At 40.0% G+C, this 12406-nt stretch overlaps 1 protein-coding gene across 1 annotated transcript in view; it reads right to left on the minus strand.

The window, feature by feature from the left end:
• Positions 1-276: 276 nt before the first annotated feature.
• Positions 277-12406, minus strand: part of myo1cb (myosin Ic, paralog b) — a 41355-nt gene continuing 29225 nt past the window's right edge. Inside the window, exons 9-32 of the mRNA XM_066658821.1 lie at positions 12197-12268; positions 11834-11953; positions 10878-10957; positions 10004-10109; positions 9568-9648; positions 9014-9105; positions 8820-8914; positions 8335-8381; positions 8121-8201; positions 7627-7732; positions 6814-6931; positions 6184-6297; positions 6018-6094; positions 5808-5876; positions 5526-5610; positions 4813-4972; positions 4271-4354; positions 4035-4128; positions 3895-3950; positions 3336-3471; positions 3137-3207; positions 2896-2993; positions 2705-2804; positions 277-1813 (exon numbers count right to left, since the gene is read on the minus strand). Coding sequence (XP_066514918.1) covers positions 1787-1813; positions 2705-2804; positions 2896-2993; positions 3137-3207; positions 3336-3471; positions 3895-3950; positions 4035-4128; positions 4271-4354; positions 4813-4972; positions 5526-5610; positions 5808-5876; positions 6018-6094; positions 6184-6297; positions 6814-6931; positions 7627-7732; positions 8121-8201; positions 8335-8381; positions 8820-8914; positions 9014-9105; positions 9568-9648; positions 10004-10109; positions 10878-10957; positions 11834-11953; positions 12197-12268 — 2169 coding nt within the window. The 3' untranslated portion in view covers positions 277-1786. The remainder of the gene's footprint in view (positions 1814-2704; positions 2805-2895; positions 2994-3136; positions 3208-3335; positions 3472-3894; positions 3951-4034; positions 4129-4270; positions 4355-4812; positions 4973-5525; positions 5611-5807; positions 5877-6017; positions 6095-6183; positions 6298-6813; positions 6932-7626; positions 7733-8120; positions 8202-8334; positions 8382-8819; positions 8915-9013; positions 9106-9567; positions 9649-10003; positions 10110-10877; positions 10958-11833; positions 11954-12196; positions 12269-12406) is intronic.

Below are 12406 nucleotides of genomic sequence, written 5' to 3' on the forward strand. Positions count from 1 at the left end.
AAGGAAACCCACGCAGACACAGGGAGAACACACCACACTCCTCACAGACAGTCACCCGGAGGAAACCCACGCAGACACAGGGAGAACACACCACACTCCTCACAGACAGTCACCCGGAACGGGACTAGAACCCACAACCTCCTGGTCCCTGGATCTGTGACAGAGACACTACCTGCTGCTCCACTGTGAAATATGACCGATAAACTCACAAACTGAATAGAAAAATGATCAGTGCAGAAAGACTAAGGAGTGACACAGGCTTTATTATGAAATCAGCTTTATTATGCTCAGGTACATTGTCAGTTTGCTTCCAAATAACATTTTCCTTTCAGTTTCATAAATTACATAAAGAGTATAAAACAAAAATCACAAAGTGATTATGTTTGTCTATAGGTGCATGGCTTTTCTAAGTAAGAAAAGCAGTAAGAAAATGTTAAGAGAGCATAGGGAACCTTTTCTAACCATAAAAATATATTTTGTTCTACGTTACAGATGGCACTTAACAGCTTTTTACAGTTGCATTCTAATAGTGTCATCATTAAAGGCTTTCCTCTGCTGTCCGAATAACTACTGTAGGCACTTGCTTAACCTTTAACCGAGATGCTTCTACAATCAATATTTTTAGGAGAAAAGGCAAGATTAGAAAGATTATACTGCATACAGTTACTGGGGTGCCTGCTTTTCTTTTAAATGCATATCAATGTTGTGCCAATCTGCACTTTTGTTCCTGAAACGGCATTTTTATTTGGTATATGCACAGGTGGTAAGTAGTGCTTACAACAATGTACCTACACACAGTACACAGACCTGTCTTTAACAAATACAGTATTATGACAACGGCAACTGTGGATTATGTTAGAAATTAAGGATTAAGGAATTTGTTACATGTATCCAGTGTATCTCAACAGAGACCGAGTTATTACAGCCTTTACTTGCCTGATCCTCTATATTTATTTCAGAAGGAGATTTAATAATTGCATTAATAATGTAAAGGCACTATGCTGGAGTGAAGTGATTTAAAGAAGCCTTTTCTTTTCTCCATTGGTTTGGTTTCACTAAAATGCAGTCTTATGGCTTAAGCCATGTGTTAATTAAACACCAAGGGATGAATTTCACATACAGTGATCACAAAGTGACAAGGAGTCCTCACTCTTTTCTTCATATTAGTAGTAGGTCCTAACGTGTTCACAGTGTACTTGGCACACAATCCCAACCAGACCACTTTCTTCTTTCTGTGGCTAACTGAACTTGGCTAACTTTCTCTGTTAGCCAAGTTCCGCCTGCAGAGGTACAAATAACTTCCATTTCCCATACCGTCTATCCGCCGCTGATCATGTGTATGATTTGGGCTTCTGTGTTTTGATTTTAATGACTCAGAAATAGGTGACGTGAAACAATCGAAACTGTCTTTGATTTACTAACCCTGATTTCCTGATTAACAAGGCTGAGACTGCACAAAAACCAGATTATTAATTATCTTTCCCCAAATATAAGCTAAGATCAGAGACAAAAAGTGCACAAGTATGCATTTGAATATTGTTATTTCTTGGCTTCAACAAACAAAAATCATAATATTCATATAACAGTATTAAACTCCCAAAAAACCTATAAACATAAATATCAATCCGTTAGCAGGACTATTGGAAGCAAAGCCTTTGGTGCAGCTGGCTGGCATTTAACTAACCGAGCATGGCTGTCTGCAGTTGTATGATTGGTGTGTGTTGGAGAGCATGTCTGGAAGGACATCCTGTGAGGATGCAGAAAGTCACTGGTAATGATGAGTCCATCATCTTGAGTTGAGTCGAGGGGCAGTCTGAAAAATATGTGATTAAAACATTGCAACATTATTTAAAGCATGCTATGCCTTCTCCTGCGTTTATATCACTTCACCTTCACGTCCCAATGAGCCACATACTTTCTTTTTGAAAAGAAAAAAAAAAATACTGTGAATCTAACAGCGTCAAATCTGCTTCCTCCTTGCTCTGGTTTTTTGTAATTTTAATGTAACTGTTTGACTTCTGATGGTTCTTCTTGATTCCTTACTTTAGTAATAACTCAATTGCATTCATTCATTCATTCATTGTCTGTAACCCTTATCCAGTTCAGGGACGCGGTGGGTCCAGAGCCTACCTGGAATCACTGGGCGCAAAGCAGGAACACACCCTGGAGGGGGCGCTGGTTCTTCACAGGGTGACACACACTCACACATTCACTCACACACTACTGAGTCGCCAATCCACCTACCAACATGTGTCTGTGGAGTGTGGGAGGAAACCCATGCAGACACAGGGAGAACACACCACACTCCTCACAGACAGTCACCCGGAGTGGGACTTGGTTTTAATGGGCCACATTTTAGCATTATTTATACAGTGGTACCGTTTTCTCAATCATAGACAGTGGTTCAAATTCCAGCTGTCTTACACCTTTCTCATCTCTTAAGATGAATTAGGCTACTTTAAGACAGCAATATTAAAATGGAAGGATGTATGCAGGCTTCATCATAATATTCATCACAAATTAGAATTAAATGAATAAAATTAATCGTTTACATATATAATATATATACACACCCTTGTGTGTGTTATAAACTAATTGTATGCATTAAATGTATTAAACACAACTGAATTATTCTCTGAAAGTTAAAAACCTTGTTGAGGCAATCTTTCAATGTTGAATTTCTCCAGATGTTTTTAAACCTTACCACAGAAAGGTGCCCATTCTTGGCCTTGCTGATCAGCAGCTCAGAGCCAGATGTGAAGTCAATGATCCCTTCTTTTCCTTGTCCCACTGTGAACTTTATGCTGCATAAGAATGAGAAAACATCATTTAAAATCATATCGAGAAAAGCTTTCTTAATTGTCTGTTTTTTTTTATAATCAACGCCAGGCTCACCTCCCCTGGTTGATGTTGATGTTGTTGATCTTTTCAGCACAGATTGCAACTTTGGTTAAGGTCTCAATCACATGATCACTCTGAAGCACCACGTCTCCCTAAAGAAGAGAAATAAGAATTCAAATATGCTGTGAATTTATTGATTTATTTGTTTATTATTTCATTGTGTTTGATTGATATATATATATATATATATATATTTCCACTGATACATCCTCCGCAAATCCGGCTTCATTCTCACCTTCTGTTTGTTGTCTTCACAGGTAACATGGAGGACGAACATGCCGTCACTGAGGGAGCTGACAGAAATTCCTGAACATGAAACATGACAAAGTCAGCTATGTTTTTACACAAATTCCCTCTTTGACTTTTATTATCCATTCCTCTCTTCACCACTCATTTTCTCTTTTTTAACCAAGTCCATCTACCCGACTGCTCACCTTTCAGTGCACTATAATCAATGCTCTGCTTCAGCTTTGTATCTTCCACAATGATCACGCTGCTGCCCGTCAGTAGCAGCTGGCGTGCTCGGGCTTTGTATCCTTTTCGGTCATATTTTGTCACTGGAACAGCATACTGTAAAGAGATATACAGCAATATTAAGTGCATTGTAAAGAGGCACATCAGGATTAAGGCAACAAGTAATTCTCATGTAACAGTTAAAAGTTTATTCTTCCATTTTTCATGGCTTTTGAAAACAACTGTATTTTAACTTGACAATTCCATGATACTTTTTTCCCTTTTTCTGTAAAAAACGTACAAGCAAATTTCACGCCAACCTACAGTTACAAATAGTAATTTACTTTAATTTAATATTTACATCTTTAGACTTATTACAAATTCAAATGCAAGTATGTTTTTCTTGTGATGGTTTGTGTGCTTTTTAATGGGTTTAATAAAGTATCTATATATTTGAAGTTCAATGACATTGTCCAGAACCTGATTTGTTCATGGTATTCACTGGTATTTACTAGATCACATACCCCACACAACGCTTACCTTCATCTTCTCACTACCCAGAGCCTGAAGCACTTTTGGGTTGATGTCCTCCCCATCTAAACAAACACACATACACATTACAACTATGAGATATATCAGGTCACAAAGGCTTAAATGTTCTGGTTAAGAGCAGAACTTACTCAGCCTTGTGCCCACAAACAGCTTGGGTACACTCTGAGGGTAGTTGTCCTTCTTGTCCTTAAAAATTTCACTGGCCACCATTTTCTGCTCCAGCTAGAATGAGTAAAGGAATGTGAGATGCTCATATTAAGCCAGATATGACACAGGGAACGTGCAACAAACTAAAAGCAGACTTTTCTGTCTTAATATATTTTTTTAAATGTTAATTTTGCGTGTTCCGTAATGAAGAACCTGCCTGGTGTTTCCACTCTGGACTGATGGTCTTGCAGTATTTCCACACCATGTTCTGCATGCATAGTTTGCGGAGGTGCTCTGATGCCTGTTGAACATTATTATTCACAAAAACTATTAGTTACAGCATAAAAATCCCAAAAATCCTAAAGTTCTGGTTTAATTCTGTGGATGTATCTATATATGTATGTTTGAAGATTTACATTGTAAATTAGCCACAGAGTGTTATTTCAACCTTAAAATAAGCACATGCTCCAGTTTTAGTTTAAGCCACAAGAGGAAGTAAATTACAGCACATTGATTAAAAGGTGCTCATTCTGCACCAAGCTACTTTTTCTACCAAGCAACATAGCTTAATAAAACAACAGCAGGCAGTGGTTGGAGTATATTACAATGCTTTTAAATATGTCTCATTCAATTATATATATATATATATAAAAGTCATTTTTAAAATATATGTTTTACTATTCTACTGTTGTCTTTTCACAAGCCTAGTATTTAGTGGTATTCAAGGAATTATAAAGCTGATGGGAGGTGTAGTCCTACCTCACTGAGGGCAGGTGAGGGTGTGGGCCAGCTTTTGTCCAGTACTGTTTTGGGCAGGTTCCTGTGTAGCTTCATCAGGAAGGAGTAGCGCACATAGTCAAGGAAGTATTCATTCTCCGGGCAGCGAGGCTGGTGACGATACATGAATCCTTTGATGAACCTAAGACAAAAGAGGATTTTTTACAGTCTACGCAAAGTCACAGCTATTGCTACCTGATGTTCATAAATAAGTTTTGACAATTCATGAAGTAGGAGGCAAATATGTCTGTCGTCCTGACCACACACTGTACAGTGGATATTTAGGCTTCTTAGCGTTATGGTGGGTTGAATAATGATGATGTGTGTATGTAGCTGTAAAGGATGTTATTTGTTATTGTACCATGTAAAGCAAAATATGCCTTCAGCATTTAACCCATTCGTGGCTCTGAACCCATGCACTAGTGCACTACGGGCAGTGAACACACATTAAAAGGTGGTGGGCAGCCCTGGAAGCAGTTGGGATATAGCTGCATTACTCAAGTGCACATCAGCCATGGACTGAAGGAGGAGGGACAGTGCTGTTCCTTCACTGTCACTGCCTCCAATTTTCCAGCTGGTGGGAATCGATCCAGTGACCTTTCAGTTCCAAGCCCTGAAAATGTCCTCAGATAAACTGATATGATATTTTTGCGTGTTTCATGCCCCTAGTGTAGCAATAACACCAACAAACTGACCTGCGAATCGTTTCAACTGCTTGTCTCCTGCGCTGTGCTCTCCTGCGGGCCAAAATACCTCGCCACCAGGCCTGGATCAAGATCGCTGCAGAATAAAGACAGACAACAAGAGCATCTTTCATTTATCTGTATTTTTGAACAGAGACATTGCTTAATCTTCAATTTCAATTCCTGTAAACACCAATATGACCAGGGCACACTCCTCTTACACACATATACTTGACTAATAAAATGACTCGAATACGGATGTTACCAGACTTCTCATTTTTTCTAAAGCCTTACCTGAGTGCTTCAGTTTACGGTATTTGGATTTCTGACTGTAGCCCTTCCAGGACGCCTGAAGCATGGTTGCTGCAACAACACAAAGCACAATGATTGGGGCTCAGTGAGACTGTGTAAAAACAACTAAATTCTAAATATGGCACTGGAATAAAACAAGATGTAATATCATAGCTTGCCCTTCCAGCGTATTTAGAAAAACTTGTTTCCTACCAAGACTGTGTTTCTGGACTTCTAAGGCATCTTCTGTTGCAAACAATGTCTTTGGGAAACGAATGAAGATTTTGGACCTGAAAGTTATAAAAAGGAATATATATATTTTGAGGTGGAGTCTTCTTTTAAATTAGTTTTATATATTAAAATCTAATTAATAACTCACCGGCCCAGTTTGTACTCTTCAGGCTTATATCCCAAGTGTTTGACAAGTGTGGAAACTCCATCGACCAAACGGCCGTCCCAGTTGGGCCAGGTGTCTGGACACAAGGATTTATACCTGCCACAGGACATATGAAGACAACATGCACCATAAATCCACAAACAGCTCTGTGCAGATTCAACACACATCGGAAACCCTGCTGACTTCTAGTTACGCTAGAATTCCCAGGAAATAATGAGCGTACAGGAGAGGAATGGAAAGAGTGAATCCAGAATTTGCTGTCATTGTGTGATACAGAGGAAGGCATCTGTTGTGAGCTCAACAGATGGTCAGTAACAGCAAAAGGCAAACTACAGAGAGTGTGATACCTATCAAGACCTGCACACTACAGCAGGAAAAGAAGTGTGACCGACACGCAAGAGACATGCTATTTTGGCATAAAGTGTGGAGTCAGTCTTTGATGTCGAGTCAGTAATAGAACGAGCCAATCAGAACGCAACTGGCAGGTTCCTGACAGTGACACCAGTTTAGTGCACTGATAGTATCAGACTCTTTGATGACTTGTGGGTAGAGCTTCTATGGCACAGACTAAGGCCAGATGAACATGGATGTCCAGTAAGATGTTTCGCTGACCTCTGCAGGAAGACTTCATAGCGGCGACGGTAGGCAAAGCCAGCTCTCCTCACACGCAGATTCTCCATCAGACCCAGATACTTCACTTGATGTCTGATCAAAACTTCATCAAAACGACCTAAAAATAAATAAAAATTTGAATATTCTGACTTGAACCTTTCCATCACAAGACTGATGTCCTCCTAGGTTTTATTTCACCAAACACAAAGAAGCAATTGTCTCCTTGATTGGATTTTTTTTCCCAGACAGAATATTGGAATTTACTAGAAAATGTATTATTTTATACATAAATAATTATTGGGCAGCTGCTCTTTTAAAACCAAGATTTTTGTGTGCTTTTTAAGGGAGAAATATAAAATTGAAATTGGTAATATAAAAAAATTGTAATGTATGTAAAAAGTCCTGTTATTTCAGAGAGAGAGAGACAGAGAAAGAGACACAGAGAGAGTGAAAGAGAGAGAGAGAGAGAGAGAGAGAGATAAAAAGAGAGAAAGAAAGAGATAGAGTGAAAGAGAAAGAGAGAGAGAGAAAGAAAGAAAGAGAGAGAGAGAGAGAAAAGGAACCAAGACAAAGACCGTAGTGTGGCATGTGGTCTGACAGAATATGACAGAAGTGTATTACAACAGCTGAAAGAACAAAGAAGACTTTTGCTTGCCCCATTTTGTCTTACGTTTTGCAACTAAAGGTTCTTTACTACAAATCGGTTGCCAACAATATAATCACAATGTAACATTAACCTCAGCCACTCTTTCTTAGTGAAAGAGTGCCCACAAAGTCAAGTGAATTCACACTGGCACAAATGAAGTAGCTCACCTGCTTGTTTGGCATCATTGGGCTTGATGCAACGCACATATGACGGCTCCTTCGACATCAGGATTTCCATCAACTTCGCCAGGCTGTTCTTAAACTGGGTAGCCGTCTGGGGACAGCCGAGCAATGGAGTGAATGAAGCAAAATCGGGGAGAAAGAGAGGAGAATGAAGGAGAAGTGAGAACACACGTCCCAGTGTGCAGGTCCAGCCAGGCGGTGACAGTGTGGGAGAGAGGCTGACCCTCAACAATGCATACAAACAGCTCACCAGCATCAGCAGCCCACTCGCTAGCAGCCAATGGCTTTGTGCAGAGTGGGCTCAGTGGGCAGGGCTCTCCACAGACACAAACACGCTCAATTAAAAAGTGCACCCAAGAGTCAGGGCATTCCTCACAGCAGGGGCGGGCAACAGCGATCCCGTGTTTATTGCTCAAATAGCATTTAATCAAGTTCTACATCACAAACCTATCACTGTAAAAAAACAATACAATTCATACCGTTTCTGGTCGTTTCTTGTCTGTTAACTCTTCTCGCTCGAAACACTGTGTGAGAATCTTATTCTCTGACATGCACATGACCTGTGTAAAGCAAAGTCAGGTTCACAAGGATGGTCGGATATAACAGAGTTCAGTTTACTTTCGTGAAGACAGAACACCACAGAAATGCTGGTGCATTGTCCTGACATTCTCCTTTTTAGTCCCACACACTCACCTCCTTCAAATTTCTGAAGAGGAGGTCATTGTTCTTGTCCAGGAAGCCTGGGAGTGGGAAAGAACACAGAAGGGTCAGTGAAGAGTCTGGTCAAGTGCTCCACCAATAACACAGAGCTGATAATAACTGGTCTGTCTCATTTTATATGCTGAAATAGTGAATAGATTCCACATCGTTTTCGTTTTCCGTGAGCTGTCAAATATGACCGGCAGACTCAGAGTCTCATGCTTTCTGTTGCTTAATACAGTCAGTAATGTCATTTTTGACAGGAAAGGCCAACTGACTGGTATTCAGAATAACCACAGACCACTGTTCCCCAAATCAGCTACCGGGCTGTTCAGTAAATAACAACACACTCCTGATGTGACTGTCTTAGATCACATTATAAAAGACGCTGGGGCTTTTTTAGGCCGAAGCCAGTGAACAAAGCTTATGATTCAGGGACTTTTTTCCAAACATCACTCGACTCCCCGCCATCCACTCACCATTCACATTGTAGTTGACTTCTCCTGCATAATGCAGCAGCCTGAACTCGTCTCTGCCCATCACCTTCCGTGTCTTTCCGTCAGCCAGCTTATGACTGAAGAGCAAACACCAGCATTTATGCATTGATTTAGGTCAAAAGTGGATGCACACTCAAAGGCTTCTTGAATTGATATGATAATGGGATGTGACTGACGTTAAGAAGTGGGCATGGCCTCCCACAGTGTCCTCCAGCTTCTCTAGGAAAGTGATGTCACTGGCATCTCCCGGTCTGAGACATTCCTCATCCTACAGAGAAAGAGCAATAAAGAGAGGGAGAGAAAGAAGACGAAGCAGTTGGTGAGGGATACCACAGTAAAGCACAGAAAAACATAAAAGCAAAGTGTGGTAGATTAGAAGCGGTAAATGAGAAGTCAGCGTTTGGTTGTTGTTTTTTTTTTTTTTTTCAGACCATTAAAACCTTAAAATGACAAACTACTTATTACTAAAACTAAAGAAAAGTGAAGTCACACTGTTTCAAACATGCTTTAATATCTACAATGTCCTCTAACCAAGCCTTGAATGAATAAGAAACTAGTGGTTAGTGAAATGAAGGAGGCATAAAAGTGCTATCATCAAACCAAACAACACAAGGATAACGGCTTTCCACCCAATCAGAACACGTGTTTGTGGTTGTGCTGTAACTACAGGAGTGTGTTTGGACTGGAAAAGGTCTCCGGAATTTCTGCTAAGTTCAGAGAAAAGTCTCACCAAGATTGAGATGATGCCTTTAAACTTCTCCTCCACAAGATCGCAAATAATCTTGTTATTGAAATATTGCACTGGCTCCCACTGGAAACAGATAAAAAGAACAAAAGCTTAGAAAATTGAGCTGAGACTCTGAAACAGATATTTATTCAGATTTCCCATGTTTCTGTTTCAGTTATAAAACCAAACATCTGCAGAATGCCAGGAATTCAAAAGTGGCCCACTCTGAGCGTGTGGTCACAAACAGGCTTTCTTTAAAAGTGGCAGCTCTGATGTGAGTCACACTGCAGCCTGAGGTCAACATTAACATAAAAATAACTTGGAGCACACTCAGCGTCACATAATGAGTTATAAAAAGGTCCCCTCTCCCACGACCCCACGAACATACAGAAGATGTAAAGTAGTGTAAGATGTTTGTGTGTGTGGAGGGGACTCCCACCGTGATTCCCTCAGCTTCATACTCCTCCTGCTCTGATTTCAGGGTCAGCTCGATGAAGAGTTGCTGTAGCTTCTCGTTGCAGTAGTTAATGCAGAACTGCTCGAAACTGCAGAGAACAGACATTGATCCTGTGTTAGTGTCTCAGTCACAAGAGACATCTCTAATGCAAATGTAATGTCCATTTATGGAATATATGAACTGGTTTTAATTATTTTATATATGGTTTTATATATTATATATCTCAGACACATTAAGAAGGGAGCGGTTCTACAGATGAACTCTCGACGAGGCCACAGCTGTTCACTGAAAACCGTTCCAGGTGACGACCTCATGAAGCCGACTGAGAGAACGGAGAGAGTGTGTGAAGCTGTCATCAAAGCAACAGGGGGCTACTGTGAAGAGTCTAAAGTATAAAACATACTCTGCTTTGTTTAACACTTTGTTGTTCACTACATAATTCCATATGTGTTCCTTCATAGTTTTAATGTCTTCCACACTCATTTACAACGGAGACAATTATAAAAAACCAAAAAAAAAAACCAAAAAAAAAAAAACCATTGAATGAGAAGATGTGTCCAAACTTTTGACTGGTGCTGTACATTCACAACATGTGGAAAACGGCCCAAAAACAAAGGAAACCATCCCTGAGTGGGTGTGTCCAAACATTTGACTGGTACTGTGTGTGTGTGTGTGTGTGTACATCTGGTGTGACATAGTTGGTGTCATGTTACTAAAAATGTTTTAAAGCCCCTCTGAACACATGCAAATAAAAAAGTACCATAAGGCTGGTTAAATTATTAACACAGCGCAAAGCTAACCAAAAAAATGATCTGTCCTTGATCCATTAAAGAGGCCAAACCTGGAGTATAGTCACCTATTATTCTGGAAGACTTCAAAACCGTAGATATCCAACAAGCCAATGACAGATGCATTCTTGCTGTTGAAGGAGTCGTCCTGCAAAACATTGTTTACACACAACATCTGGGCATAAAGCTTATAAAACAGAAGGAATTATATACGGAACTTATTCTGATGTTTGACCACAAGAGGGAGCCAAACACTGACACTTGAATAAGGGCTTGCAGAACCAGTATTACTTTACTGAAGCATTATTCACTGATTTAAATTGAAAACACAGTATGTATCTAAAAATGGCAATGTACTCTTATATTTGAATGCTAATTTTGCACTTATATATGCTTGATAGACCTATAATTTATTTTAAAAAATAAATTCAACAATTCCATTTGAAGGTGCGGCATGGTGGCGCAGCAGGTAGTGTCGCTGTCACACAGCTCTAGGGACCTGGAGGTTGTGGGTTCGATTCCCGCTCCGGGTGACTGTATGTGAGGAGTGTGGTGTGTTCTCCCTGTGTCTGCGTGGGTTTCCTCCGGATGACTGTCTGTGAGGAGTGTGGTGTGTTATCTCTGTGTCTGCGTGGGTTTCCTCCGGGTGCTCCGGTTTCCTCCCACAGTCCAAAAACACACGTTGGTAGGTGGACTGGCGACTCAAAAGTGTCCGTGTGAGTGAATGTGTGTGTGCCTGTGTTGCCCTGTGAAGGACAGGCGCCCCCTCCAGGGTGTATTCCTGCCTTGCGCCCAATGATTCCAGGTAGGCTCTGGACCCACCGCAACCCTGAACTGAACAAGGATTACAGATAATGAATGAATTCCATTTGCAATTTAATAACTGCTCGTTTACAGAAACATTCACATGATCATTTTCATATTATAATGAAAATGTTTTTTGAAACGTAGATAAACAGGTTTTGTGATGATCTGAAAATTCAAACGTTAGCTCTGTGATAAAAAGAGCCTGAAGCATCTTTACCTTCAATGCAAGAGAGTCGTTGATTTTGTTGACCAGCCAGGTGAATGTGCGGCCATATATGGCTTTAGACAAAGCGTCTCGTGCTGAGGAAGCCTGCTCTTGATTGAGTGGGCTCATCAGCTGTAATAAAATCACATTTGCAAATTAGATAAAAAAAATATATGTTTAAACATTTTGTTAAAGTGCAACGTTATGTCATCAACAACAACAACAACAACTACTGTCATAATTTAACTTTAACATTAAACAATTTAAATGAAAATTACTGCTCTTTTCACTTGATCAAAATCATGGCACAGTTGTGTGCTGTCAGCAGTAAGTAGATAACATCCTTCTGTGTGCTGACAGTCATCAATGTCATACCTCTTCTCCTTTGGCTGTAATCTTCTTATGTGTGAGAGCCTCTTTCAGAACTGAGCCATCCACATCTAACAGCTGTGATAATACAGTTAACAAAACAGAACACAAGTCTCCATAAGGGTCATTGTTTTTTCACCAAATCAGTCTTGAAAGTTTTTTCATGGTTTGGATTTGAGAGAAAGAAAAACACATTTTAATTCTAAAATAATGTCC

Source organism: Hoplias malabaricus, chromosome 1 (assembly GCF_029633855.1).
Source record: "Hoplias malabaricus isolate fHopMal1 chromosome 1, fHopMal1.hap1, whole genome shotgun sequence".
NCBI classification, from domain to species: Eukaryota; Metazoa; Chordata; class Actinopteri; order Characiformes; family Erythrinidae; genus Hoplias; species Hoplias malabaricus.